This window comes from Mesoplodon bidens (genome assembly GCF_964165515.1).
Source record: "Mesoplodon bidens genome assembly, chromosome: 14".
Classification (NCBI taxonomy): Eukaryota; Metazoa; Chordata; class Mammalia; order Artiodactyla; family Ziphiidae; genus Mesoplodon; species Mesoplodon bidens.
Window position 1 is genome coordinate 74,013,365 of NC_138170.1, and position 13,300 is coordinate 74,026,664.

The 13,300-nt window shown below is 37.0% G+C and overlaps 1 protein-coding gene across 12 annotated transcripts in view; it reads left to right on the forward strand.

Moving 5' to 3' along the window:
- Nucleotides 1-13,300, forward strand: part of PUM2 (pumilio RNA binding family member 2) — a 94,634-nt gene that overhangs the window by 11,608 nt on the left and 69,726 nt on the right. For 7 of the 12 annotated variants that reach the window (XM_081254280.1, XM_081254279.1, XM_081254284.1 and 4 more), the window contains exon 2: nucleotides 10,443-10,511. In XM_081254280.1, the coding sequence (XP_081110406.1) occupies nucleotides 10,461-10,511 (51 nt within the window). In that variant the 5' untranslated portion in view covers nucleotides 10,443-10,460. Of the gene's footprint in view, nucleotides 1-10,442; nucleotides 10,512-11,430; nucleotides 11,561-13,300 lie in introns of those variants that run through there. The other 5 variants (XM_081254274.1, XM_081254278.1, XM_081254283.1 and 2 more) reach the window with 2 other exon arrangements.

Here is a 13,300-nt window from a genome sequence, read left to right on the forward strand (position 1 = left end):
GATGTTAGGTTTAAACAACAGCTTGGACTGTAAGTCAGTTAACTTTCTGGAGAGTAACCCCCTGTACAAGCTGCAGTTTATAAATGTTTTGTTTAAAAGTGTGTGTGTGTGTGTGGTGGTGGTGGTGGTGGTGGTGGTGGTGGTGGTGGTGGTGGGTGTCCAAATTGTACCTGTCCTTCAGGGCCCAGCTTAAATACCACCTGCTTCACATGGCTGCTTGTCATATTGTTAAACTTATTATGGAAATTTTCAAGCACAAGTAGAATAGTACAGTGCACCCTTGGAGATCTATCATCCATATTCAATGTTGTGTGAAATCTTTATACCCATATTTTACTTCTTTGAATATTTCAAAGCAAATCCCAGACAGTAGCCAGTTTAAGCATAAATTCTCTTACTGATGAGAACTTATTAAAAAATGCAATCTTCTTGCTATTATCACAGCTAACAAAATTCCTTAATATCATCTAATACCCATTCTATATCTAGATTTCCCTGATTTTCTCAAAAGTTTTTTTATAGTTGGTTTGTTAGAATCAGGATTCAAGCAAGGTTTATACAATGTATTTGACTTTTAAGTCTTTTAGTGTATATAATAGTCCTCCCTCTCCTTCTCTTTTAAAATTTCATTGATAGTGAAATGAGGTGAATTTTTTCTTTTTTCCATATTCTAGATTGGGCGATTGCTTCCTTGTGTTATCTATTGGCTTTGCTCTCTCTCTCTCATATTTCTGATAAATCAGTATTTAGATCTAGCAGCTTTATTATTAGATTGAGTTTACTGGGGTGGGTTTTTTTTAGGCAGTAATTCTTCATTGGTGGTACTGTTTTGTATTACATTATGTCATGAGGCATATAATGTCTGCTTGTTCCACTTTTAGGGTGATGGCATATTAAATTACATATAAGAACATTAATTTAGAAATACTGCTTTTGGGGGACTCACTTCATAATATATCTTGGACATTTCACATGTATCTTGGACTCATTAGAGCCACTTTGCGTTAAATAATAATTATCTTCATTTCCATCTAAGTTATTTGACCTACTTCTCTCCGGTGATATGTAAAAGCATGAAAAACTAGAATTGATTGAGGTTGTTTTAGTGTGTAGATCTTCTCTAAACAGTATTTTGTTTTTCAAAGAAAAAAATGAATTTCCATAAGCAGTATTTTATTTCTTAAACTAAACCAATTGAGAGACTGCCTTGTAATATAAGAGACTTTGTAAGGACTCAAATATATGGTGATTCGCCTTTGAGAGAATTCTAAGGGAAAAAAAATGCCTTGTCTTATATTTGCATTAAGTATATATTTACCCTATTCAGTCTCCTTGAGAAATATGATATATGAGATTGATCCTCAAAGAGCTAAAGTATTCTTGCACATAAATATTTGGTAAACTTTTATTTAATGTCTTAATGCCGGTGCTGAAACAATCTTAATTTCTGATCTTAGTTAGAAGATTTGAGCTAGGGTCTTTGAAGATTTCTAGTTTCTGGGAGTCTGTATATTGATAACACATTTTTTTTTTGCCAAGTTTTATTCAAAATGTAAAATTTGACTTTTCCTTAATATAGTCAAGTCAGTTACACAGTACTGTTCTCAATGCTGGTAAAACAAGTATGTAATTCCCCCATGAAGTACATGGACAAATGAGTAGCAAATACCAAAAAAATATTTATGGCTCCTGGCTTAGCTACCACCTGAGTGACTTGTCCAACACCACTAGAAAAGTGTGTGATTCAATTTGTACCCCCAGATAAATAACAGATTACTAGGTGTTGATGGTGGTTCCTAGAGACTTCTAATATTAAGTCTGTGAAGGCTAATAGTCTACCAGAAATACTTAAACCTGGATTTACGTTTACCTTTGTCATATGGATAAGAAAAAGCATTGCTAAACAAATGAATTTTGTTGGAAAATTTGCGTAAGTGATTTACTATGCTGAAGAGACTAAGGTATTTGTAAGGACTTTAGTACCTGTTTTCAATGGATACCACTAATGCTCAATGATTATGTTCATTAAAAACAGTCCAAGGAGTATGACTACTAAGAATATGTTGTAAGCAGCTTAAGTTACTCTTTGTGTGTATTGACTTATGTGAATCAATTAAGTTTTCATGTAATTAAAAAAATTTATTTATTTATTAGGGTGCGCCAGGTCTTTGTTGCTGCATGTGGGATCTTTTAGTTGGGACATGCAGGCTTCTTAGTTACAGCATGCAGACTCTTCAGTTGTGGCACGCTTGAGGGATCTAGTTCCCAGACCAGGGATTGAACCCAGGCCCCCTGCATTGGGAGCACGGAGTCTTATCCAGTGGACCAGCAGGAAAGTCCCAGTTTTCATGTAATTTTGTTGTTTTTGTAATGGATGCATGAGGTAGCAGCAGCCTCTACGTATTAGAGGACTAGTTTGGAGAAGTAGTGCCAATGGGAAGTTGTACTTGTTTTATGTTTGGTAAATGTTTTCAGTTGTACAAAAAGTCTGAGGAAAAGTCTTGTTTACATCTCTATTAAAATGAGCATTGTATATTCATATATATGAAGGCATTTATAAACAGTCACTATCCAGATATTAGATGATTTCATGATCTGAATTTACATTTCATAAAATATAGAATGATTTTTTTCATTCAGTATATATTGAGCATTTTGGTGGCTAAGACACAGTTCCTAGCCCCTTTAACTCCAGAGTTTAATTACTACTATGGCTTTAAAATAGAACTAATTATAAAACTATGAAAATGTAATTGGTCATATATGCTGGTGCTTTAATACCATTTATTGTAGCTTTAAATGGTTTTTGCCCCCTAACCTTTTTTTTTTTTTGGCCATACGCGGGCCTCTCACTGTTGTGGCCTCTCCCCTTGAGGAGCACAGGCTCCGGATGGGCAGGCTCAGCGGCCACGGCTCACGGGCCTAGCCGCTCCGTGGCATGTGGGATCTTCCCAGACTGGGGCACGAACCTGTGTCCCCTGCATCGGCAGGCGGACTCTCAACCACTGTGCCACCAGGGAAGCCCCCCCAGCCTATTTTTTATGGTAGGCATATGGTAAGGAATTGGATCAGGTGTTACCTAAGAAAATAATGCATATTCTTGGTTCATTACACCAACTATTTGTAAACCTTTTGGCGTATGCATTAGTAAATATGAAAACCCACAAAACGTAACCAAGTTGTTATTTGAAGTACTTTATCTGTTTTTCTCACATAATTAGTAATAATGTTGTCTACAGAAAAATTAGCTTATACTGTTAAATTTTAGAACTTAATAAGACACCCTTCTTTTGCTAGGAAACATCATAACCTCAAAAACTATTAACTTTTTAATTTAAATTTTCCTCAAGATTACACATTGTCGGGCTTCCCTGGTGGTGCAGTGGTTGAGAGTCCGCCTGCTGATGCAGGGGACGTGGGTTCTTGCCCCGATCCCGGAGGATCCCACGTGCCGCGGAGCAGCTGGGCCCGTGAGCCATGGCCGCTGACAGCACCTGTGCATCCGGAGCCTGTGCTCCACAACGGGAGAGGCCACAACAGTGAGAGTCCCACGTACCGCAAAAAAAAAAAAAAAAAAAAAAAAGATTACACATTGTCTTGTCCATAGAAAAGTTTCTATTATGTATTTTCTGTATTAGCAAATTCTAATTGTTTAAGGAAATAATATTGGAAAACTTCATGGCTTAATAATGTAGGCCAAAAAAAAAAACAATGAAGACAGACTTTACACCCCCAAGCAGTATAGTGTGTACTGTAATTCTGGGATACATTTTCTTCAAGGGAACTAGTCAGGTCAGTATTATATAACTGATAGCTAGATACTCTATTGCTTGTTGAAAGAAGAGATTGTTCTCTTTCTCCCTTAGGTCTAACCACGCAGGGGAGAGTTGTTAAATTATGTCCAGATTCTTTTCCCTTGCCATCAGGTGACACCAGCGCAGAAATTTTAAGAGTCCTTACTGGCATATGTGTGACCCCCACCCCTGCAGTTTCATTACGGTTAATATGAAGGTCATTGCAGAAGAATCAAAAGTGTTTATTTTCTTTGTATCTCATTGTTTTGCCCACTTTCTCCTCCATTTGCGTTCTCATAGTTGAAATAAATGGTAACACCTTAAACTAAAAAGCTGAGCTTGAGTCTTGCTTTGTGAGTTTTGTATTGTCTTTTTTTTTTTTTTTCTCAGTACGCGGGCCTCTCACTGTTGTGGCCTCTCCCGTTGCGGAGCACAGGCTCTGGGCGCAGGCTCAGCGGCCATGGCTCACGGGCCCAGCCGCTCCGCGCTATGTGGGATCTTCCCGGACCGGGGCACGAACCCGTGTCCCCTGCATCGGCAGGCGGACTCTCAACCAGTGCGCCACCAGGGAAGCTCCTGTCTTGTTTTTAAAGTCTTTTCCCCATAACCCACCCTGGTCATTGAAAGAGAATAATAAAATAATCTCCATTAAACATAATCTGAAATTCCCATGCATTATTAAAATAAAAAATGTACATGGTGAGAGTATAAATGAAAAGGTTGAAAGCAAAACCCTGATGCTTAACTTTGGGTCTGCTCGAGTTTGAGAGTGAATTATCTGCATTTGATGTTTTGTGGAACAGTCGAGAGTAAATGCACTAGAGCAGAGGTCAGCAAACTTTGGCCTATAGGCCAGATCTGGCCCACGACCTGTTTTTGTTTGAACTGCTCTCTAGAATTGACTTTTAGAATTTGTAATGGTTGGGGGAAAAAATCAAAAGAAAAATAATATTTTGTGACGCATGAAAAAATATGGAATTCAGACTTCACTGTTCATAAATAAAGTTTTATTAGGACACATTCGTGCTCATTCATTTTCTTATTGTCTATGGGTGCTTTTGTGCTACAGATGCATAGTTGAGAAGTTGAGGGACCATATGGCCTGTAAAACCTAAAATGTATACTGTCCGGCTCTTTACAGAAAAAGTTTGTTGACCCCTGCACTAGGGCATGATTCACCACAAAAGTATGTGGATCCATATAGCTAAGAGACCTCTCGCATTTATCCAGAGTTTCTTTAACTTATTACCTTATCTGTTTGGACCATGGATGAAAATGTAGAAGTAAGCAAAGAAGGGGCTTTGGTAAAGCTCTGATGCTTTTACTTACTCTTGAGAAGATATCTTTTTTTTTTTTTTTTCAGTTTCTCGAATTTATTGTTCTGTCCCTCTCTTTGTCTCTCTTTGTACCAATACCATATTATTTTGATCTCTTTAGTTTCATCATAATTTCAATTCATGTTATACAGTCATCTTTTAAAACATCAACTTTATCGAGGTCTAATTTACATACACTAAAAAGTATATGGCTCACCAATACCAATCAATCTATACACTAATGTAACAACCCCAGAATTAATATACAAAAGTACTTCTTTTCAGGTAATCCTCTCTCTTCTTCCCAACCCCAAGTAACCACTGATTTGCTTTTTGATGCTACTGATTCATTTTGGAATCACACAGTACGCATTCTTTTGTGTGAAGCTTTTTATTCCACATTTGAAGGTTCATCCCTGTTGTGGCACTGTTCGCTCCTTTTTATCAATGAGCAGTACACCATTGTATGGCATAACTGTGTTTATCCAGTCATCTGTTGAGAGGCGTTTCCGTCATTTCCATTATAAAGATGCTCTGAATAGGTACAGGACTTTATGTGGGCATAGTCTTCATTTCTCTTAGGTAAATAAAATACCTTGGATGCGCATAGCTTGATTACATGGTAAGTGCATGTTTAACTAAATAAGACACTGCCACCTGAGAAGATTTCTTAAGTCCTTTTTTCCTAATAAATTCTCCTTTCTTTCGTTCATAGATTGTACAGATTTATTGTAATACAATAAAAAATATATTTTTAATATTTTTAGTAGCTACACGATACTTTATAGATGTGTTATATCACTTAACTATTGTGAGACAGTTGTGCAGCTTATAACTTCAGGATCTGCAAGCAACACTGCTACAAACATCTTTCTGCATAAAACTTCTTTGTATTTAGGTTTTCTTTTTAGGATTGATTTTCAAAGTTGGGGAGACGGGCTCAAGATATACGAACCTGTATATATGATGCCAAATTGCTTTCCTGAGAAAGGATTGTAACTTTAGAATGTGTTTTTGCGTTTGTTGGAAGTAGTTTCCTTCTGAGAGCTTGTTTACTCTTACAAGTCTACCACACTCATCTGAGGCTACAGATTACTACAAATTAGAAGCAACCTAATTAGAAAGGTCAGAAGGGATACTGTATGTTCAAGGCAAGTGATATTTAACCTGACAACAAGGCAGGAGGCTGAAACACTAACAGAAGCATACAAGAAACACAAAACATTGAGCACCCCAAGAGTCTCAGGAAGTATCAGTTCTTTCTCGAGTAGTATGTAATAATGGTCTTAATAATAACTAGTTATTTTTTGAGCACTTTTTATTAATTGCTCACAAAACACTTTTGGATACATTATCTAGTTTGATCTTCCCAACAGATAAGTAAGATTTAGAGGTTAGACAACGGGCAAAAGTTAAAACTCGAACTCTTATATTCTGAATCAAAATCACATACTATGTGTACTCTACCACATTATCTTAAATATAAAATTTGTCCACTATTCTTTCTTCAGGATTGCAGAATAATGAATCAGTTTTAGAACTATTTCCATCCTAAATAATAAGAATCTTATGTTTTTGGCACTAGTGGAATAATTACCTTATTAAGGACAGTGTGTCCTCAGAGGATACAGGTAAATAAGATGTCACATGGGAGATTTTTTTTTTAATGACTGTAATTGGTGTGATCTTTGTATGTTGAGCCCAGATTTCAAGGCTTAATATCATTTAGTGTGTGTTCATAAATTGAACTATGAACTCAATTATATGGCTGCATTGTCAAGTTGGTAGGATTTAAATTTGAAGCATTCTTAAGAAATTAGAACACCTCTTTAGGTGATTGAAAATATCAATACATGATTCCTGATAACATGTCAGCAGTATCTCAAAGCTTTCAAATGATTGGCCATTAGGTTTGGGAAACAGTTGATGCTTGGAAGAAGTAGAGGCTGTAATGGGATGGGAAATCTAGAAAATACAAGGTCTATAAAATGTAAGGTTTAAAGAAAGTGAAATCACAAATGTAAATTGTCTTAAGAAAAAGAATATAAAGGACATCGAATCTAGGGCAATATGGAGACCCTAGGAAGTATTTAAATAGAAAAATAAAATGGACGCTGCCCAAATTTAGGAAATTTTAAAGAAACAAGGGAAATCAAAGATGGTTTGAGCAGACCATACTAGACGTGAGAATGAATTGTGTCATGTGATGTGTAGAACTTTGATTGCGTGACTGAGAAGTGTAGGACACATTTGGACTATGATTCTTTTACTTATCAGATAATTGGAGGCCCCTCCAAACTATATATGTATTTAAGGATGTACAGTTGTTCCTCGGTATCTGCAGGGTATTGATTCCAGGTGCCTCCCCAGCCCAATACCAAAATCTGAGGATGTTCACCATCCTTGTATAAAATGGTGTAGCATTTGCATATAACCTGTGTGCATACTAGGGTATACTTTAAATCATTTCTAGATTACTTATAATACCTAATACAATGTAAATGCTTTGTAAATAGTTGTAAATACAATGTCAGTGCTATGTATTGATAAATAATTGCCAGCCCTCAGGGAATTTAATTCCCTACTTTTTGGAACTTGCTGGAATTTTTTTTTTTTAATACTTTTGATCCCTGATTGGTAAAACCTGCAGATGTGGAACTCATGGATATAGAGGGCCAACTGTATAATGTTGTGTGATAAAAGAGTATTTTGATCTCAAACTGGGTTTTGCTTTAAATCACTAGGTGTCATGATGGTATGGCTAGAGATATTTTTTGTAGTAGGTATTGGTTGTACATGTAAATTGGTTCATCTACATATGTTATCAAACCCATAATGAAATTTTTGCTTTACATGGACATATGTGTTTTGAAGAAATTGAGAGGAAAAACTATAGTCCTTTGTACTTATGCACATACTTAGCATTTCTGGTGCTCTTAATTCCTTCCTGATTTGAGTTTCCATCTGGTACCCTTTTCCTTTAACCTAAGAATTTTTTTAAGGGATTTTCTGAGGTGGAAGTCTGTTTAACAAATTTTATTTTCCTTTTATCTAAAAATGTCTTTTAGCCTTTATTCTTGAAGGAGATTTCCATCAGATAAAAATTCTAGGTTAGTATTTTTCTTCTTTCAGCCCTCGAAAGTCTGTCCTTTTTATTCTGGTCCCCATTGTTTCTAGTGCGAAGTCAGTGGTCACTCATCATTTTTCCCCTTTTTGTAATGTTTTTCCTCTTGCTGCTTTCAGGATTTCTCTTTGATTTTCAGCACTTTTATTATGATGTGCGTGGATGTGGGGTCTCGTTTATCTTTCCTGGGGTTCACTGAGCATCTTTTTTTTTTTTTGCGGTACGTGGGCCTCTCACTGTTGCGGCCTCTTCCGTTGCGGAGCACAAGCTCCGGACGCGCAGGCCCAGCAGCCACGGCTCACGGGCCTAGCCGCTCCGCGGCATGTGGGATCTTCCCAGACCGGGGCACGAACCCGCGTCCCCTGCATTGGCAGGCAGACTCTCAACCACTGCGCCACCAGGGAAGCCCCTCACCGAGCATCTTGAATCCGTAAATTTTGCTTTCATCAAGTTTAGGGGAATTTCTGGCCCTTGTTTTTATTAATTGATTTGCGGCGTTGGGTCTTCGTTGCTGCGCGCTGGCTTTCTCTAGTTGCAGCAAGCGGGGGCTACTCTTTGTTGTGGTGGCAGGCTTCTCATTGCGGTGGCTTCTCTCGTTGCGGAGCACAGGCTCTAGGCACGCGTGCTTCGGTAGTTGTGGCTCGCAGACTCTAGAGCACAGGCTAAGGAGCTGTGGCGCATGGGCTTAGTTGCTCTGCTGCATTTGGGATCTTCCCGGACCAGGGATCGAACCCTTGTCTCCTGCATTGGCAGGCAGATTCCCAACCACTGCACCACCATGGAAGTCCTGTGTTATTTGTAGATTTTTTTGATGACAGCCATTCTGATAGTTGGTGAGGTGATATCTCTGTTGTTTTGATTTGCATTTTTCTAATAATTAGTGATGTTGAGCATCTTTTCATGTGCCTGTTAGACATTTGTATTTCTTCTCTGGAAAAATGTCTGTTCCGGTCTTCTGCCCATTTTTTGATTGGGGTGTGTGTTTTTTTTTGGCTGGGGGTGCATTTTTTTTTTTAATTGAGTTGTATCGGCTGTTTATTTTGGATATTAACCCCTTGTCAGTCATATCATTTGCAATTACTTTCTCCCATTCTGTTGGTTGTCTTTTCAGTTTATTGATGATTTCTTTTGCTATGCAAAAGCTTTTAAGTTTAATTAGGTCCCATTTGTTTATTTTTGCTTTTATTTTGTCTCAGGAGACAGATCCAAAAAATATTGCTGTGATTTATGTCAGAAGTGTTCTGCCTCTGTTCTCTTCCAAGAGTTTTATGATTTCAAGTCTTATGTTTAGGTCTTTAATCCATTTTGAGTTTTTTTTTATATGGTATGAGATAATGTTCTAATCTCATTGCTTTATAATACATGTAGCTGTCCGGTTTTCCCAGCACCACTTGTTGAAGAGACTGTCTTCTTTCCATGTATACTCTTGCCTCCTTTGTTATACAGATTAATTGACCATAAGTGCATGGGTTTATTTCTGGGCTCTCTTCTGTTCCATTGATGTATGTGTTTGTGCCATTTCTATGCTGTTTTGATTATTGTAGGGAAAGGAATTATTCTTAAGGAAACCTCTGAATTTTATAATTACTCTCACAGCAGATTATATGTTGCTTTGAGGTAGAACTGGATCACCACTTAAAAAAATTTTTTTATCATTGGTATAAGATCTACAAATAATGAAATTCTGAGAAATTTTGAGAAATCTTAAAGAAGTAGTGCAAAGTAATAATTTTTTAATAGGAATTACAACACTTTTTTTTTTACAAGAAGATAACTGGGGATTTCCCTGGAGGTCCAGTGGTTAAGACTCCACGCTTCCACGGCAGGGGGCAGGCATCCAATCCCTAGTCCGGGAACTAAGATCCCACATGCGGCGCAGCATGGCCAAAAAAAAAAAAAAGAAAAAAAAAAGGTAACTGTATTTTAGTACGTGAGCTCACTTCTTTTCTTTTGCGCAGGAAACTAGTAGGGGTTTCTTTTGGCACACAATAATCCAAGAACCGTTGACACCAGGTTTCCCACAAATTTTAGTGTAGATTGCTATGGTGTTCTATTTAGGAAAACCTGTCTTTATAGAGAAATGGATTCTTGTCCATCTCAGCTCATGCTATAACATCAGTAATAGCAGCAATGTAATATAAAAATAGTTGATGTGGTCTGTTGTTCAAATTTTTCTTTCTACTAATGTTTCTTTTTGTTATTCAACAGGTTTGATCTGTGGATGAAATGAATCATGATTTTCAAGCTCTTGCATTAGAATCTCGGGGAATGGGAGAGGTAAATATTTACGAATACTAAGAATGTATACCTCACTTTGATTATTTGAGCCATTGAGACTTGTTTTTTAACCATAAATCTCCTTGAAAATAGTGGTTATATCTTTCAAATGATGTGGGCTTTTAAAATCTGTAGTTGTGAGATTTTCAGCTTTTTTTTTTTTTAACTTTTAGCAGTAATTTTAGTGAGGTTATTTGTGTCTAGTTGATTTGATTGACCTGATAATGTCTTCTATTTTGGTAATGGACCATAATTACTTTGATCAGAAAAGAGCCTTCCTTGATCTTTGTCCTGCTGTTTTATATATGTATGCTATGTTTGCTTTAGCCACACTTAATCGTTCACTGTTCTTTCTTACAAAAATTTCTCCTTGTTCATTGTTTGCTTAATAGACTTATAATCCTCTGCAGGACTCTACTGAAAAAGACTCTTGATTGTCCCATTGATATCTGCAGTAAAATTAATTACTTCCTCATCTGAATTCTCATGGATCTTTGTACATACTTTTATTATATTACTGGTTACAGTTTATTTGTTTTATATTAGTCTCCTCTGTAGATTGTTAGCTTTGAATGACTAGGGCACAGTGGGCACTCTAAAATTTTGGCTTTTATCGGTCCTGTTAATCTATGATTTTCATTGGGGCATCCCATTTAACCTCACCATTACATAATTTAAGACATCAAAACTACTTAGTTTTCCATATACCTAATGAATATTTAGAAAACTTTAATTGATTATGAAAACCCTTGCGGTCACATTTTTGTTTTGTCATGTTCTGTAGTACTAACATAGTGTGGACTTTGGTAATAGAAAATAACCGTGAACAGACCTAAGATGTGTAATTAACCGCTTGCTCCTGGAGATTATTTTACTTTGGTAGGCCTTCATGAGACTCACTCCATCCAATGCTGTGCTCTTCAGATGCAGAAAAAGAGTCCAGTCACTCTTCTGGGCCACAAGAGGGCACCCTGCAGCTAGCTAACCCTCCCCCTCTTCAGAACAGCGTTTTCCAAAGAGTTTGTCATTTTCAGAGGACTGATTTAAGGGTGAGTTAAGGTGCTTAAGCATAAGTATTGCCAAAGTAAACTTGTTAGTCCAGCGCTTAAGGTAAAACTCTGGGCCCTAAGAAGATTTGAGAGAGGGAATAATTTTTTAGTTAAAAAAGAACCTTGCAGCTTCACTGCGGTGCCGTGGCGGCTTAGGCATTATTTACACTATGGGTGAATAAAAAGAAGCAGTTGAAAAGGGCTTTTGTTTTTTTCCCTGTTACTTGTTTTCTTTGGTCTTTAGAAAGCAGAATAACATATCCTAAAAGCAGGTTTGAACAGTGCTTTAGCCTAGTCTGTGACAAACTTGAACTTGATTTTCTTAAAGACCAGATAAAGTCACACCCTTACCTTGATTCTGTTTAGACCCCATGACACTTTACTTTGCAGATCTACATTGTGTATGTACTTACAAATTGGCTCTTTTTTTCCCCTCCCTTTTTAAGTAGTATTTGATAAACCCAAAGACATGTTGGCAGTTTTTAAAAAAATATCATGATCAGAAACAGTAGTTGAGAGAGTTTAGGTATTTGGGGGGTGGAGGGAGGGGTATTTGAGGTTTTTGGAGAAGAGAGGCTGGTTTTAATAGCATGTTAAATTATTTAAGCTTAAATCTAGGCTTTTCTTAATGGAAATGTCAGATATGCAGAGTAAAAATGGCTAGGGTTAGGCTGTCTGGTTTTTTGGCAGGTAGCAGCAGGTCAGTGCTTCTGTGACCTTCATCTATTAAAAATGTATTTTAAAATAAGCTGTTATTCACTAATTAAGTTTTTTTCTTAACAGTTTACCAACTAATTCTGTTACCTCTAAGAGATAGCTAAGAAACCTATTGAGGTTTCTGTCTCTGGGTTCTCTCTCCCACAAGCCTTTCTATCTTTCCTCATCTCGCAGGCAGCAGGGAACCTTCTGGGATTTCCTTCTTTGCCTGTCTCTCTCTCACCAGTCTTCTCCTCCTTTCCTGACAGGTGAGGTTTTTTGTTTTATCCCAGAATTCATTCATTTTAATAACCTAAAAGCAGCCTTGAGTTTCTGGCTCTTGAGTTTTCTAAAATTGCTTGTTTATTTTTTTTAATGCGCCATCCTTTTCTAAGATATTGCCCTATCTTTTTCTTTAAAAATAAAGCTTTACTTATTATGTCTTAAGTTGCTGTAAATCTATAATGTACAAAGCACTGCATTACATACAGGGTTATTTTCAAATGTACTGGGTTATGTAGATCATGATAGCTTTTACTGACTCATCATCAGAAGGGCGGTTTCTTCTAGTTGTTCATCCAGAGTAGGAACAGATTTGTATTCATCCATTCATAAACTCATCCTTTCCAATTTTTTCCATAGCACATTTTTGTCAAAAGGCCTAACAGTTTGCAAATGTCACATGGCTTAAAAAGAGCAAAGCTAACCCACAGGCGGTTGAACTCAGCTTCATTAGTATGGTGTTTTAAAACCATACTGCAGAGACACATACCTATTTATTTTTATATATAAAAATTAAACAGGAACTTCGTGTGTGTGTGTATGTGTGTATGGAAAAAGAGGCTCCTGCCTGAAATTCTTTAGGGAACCCAGAATTTAACTTTAAGTCACTGAGTTAATGTGTTTGGGGGGAATATTTTCATAGCTTAGTATGATAAAGTTCCCTCCTTTCTTTTCTGACACAGTAATATTTAAAGAAAACGTTAGAGAAAATTTATGTACTAAGATCCCAGGTAGTATGGTGAAGTGGAAAATGTACTGGAG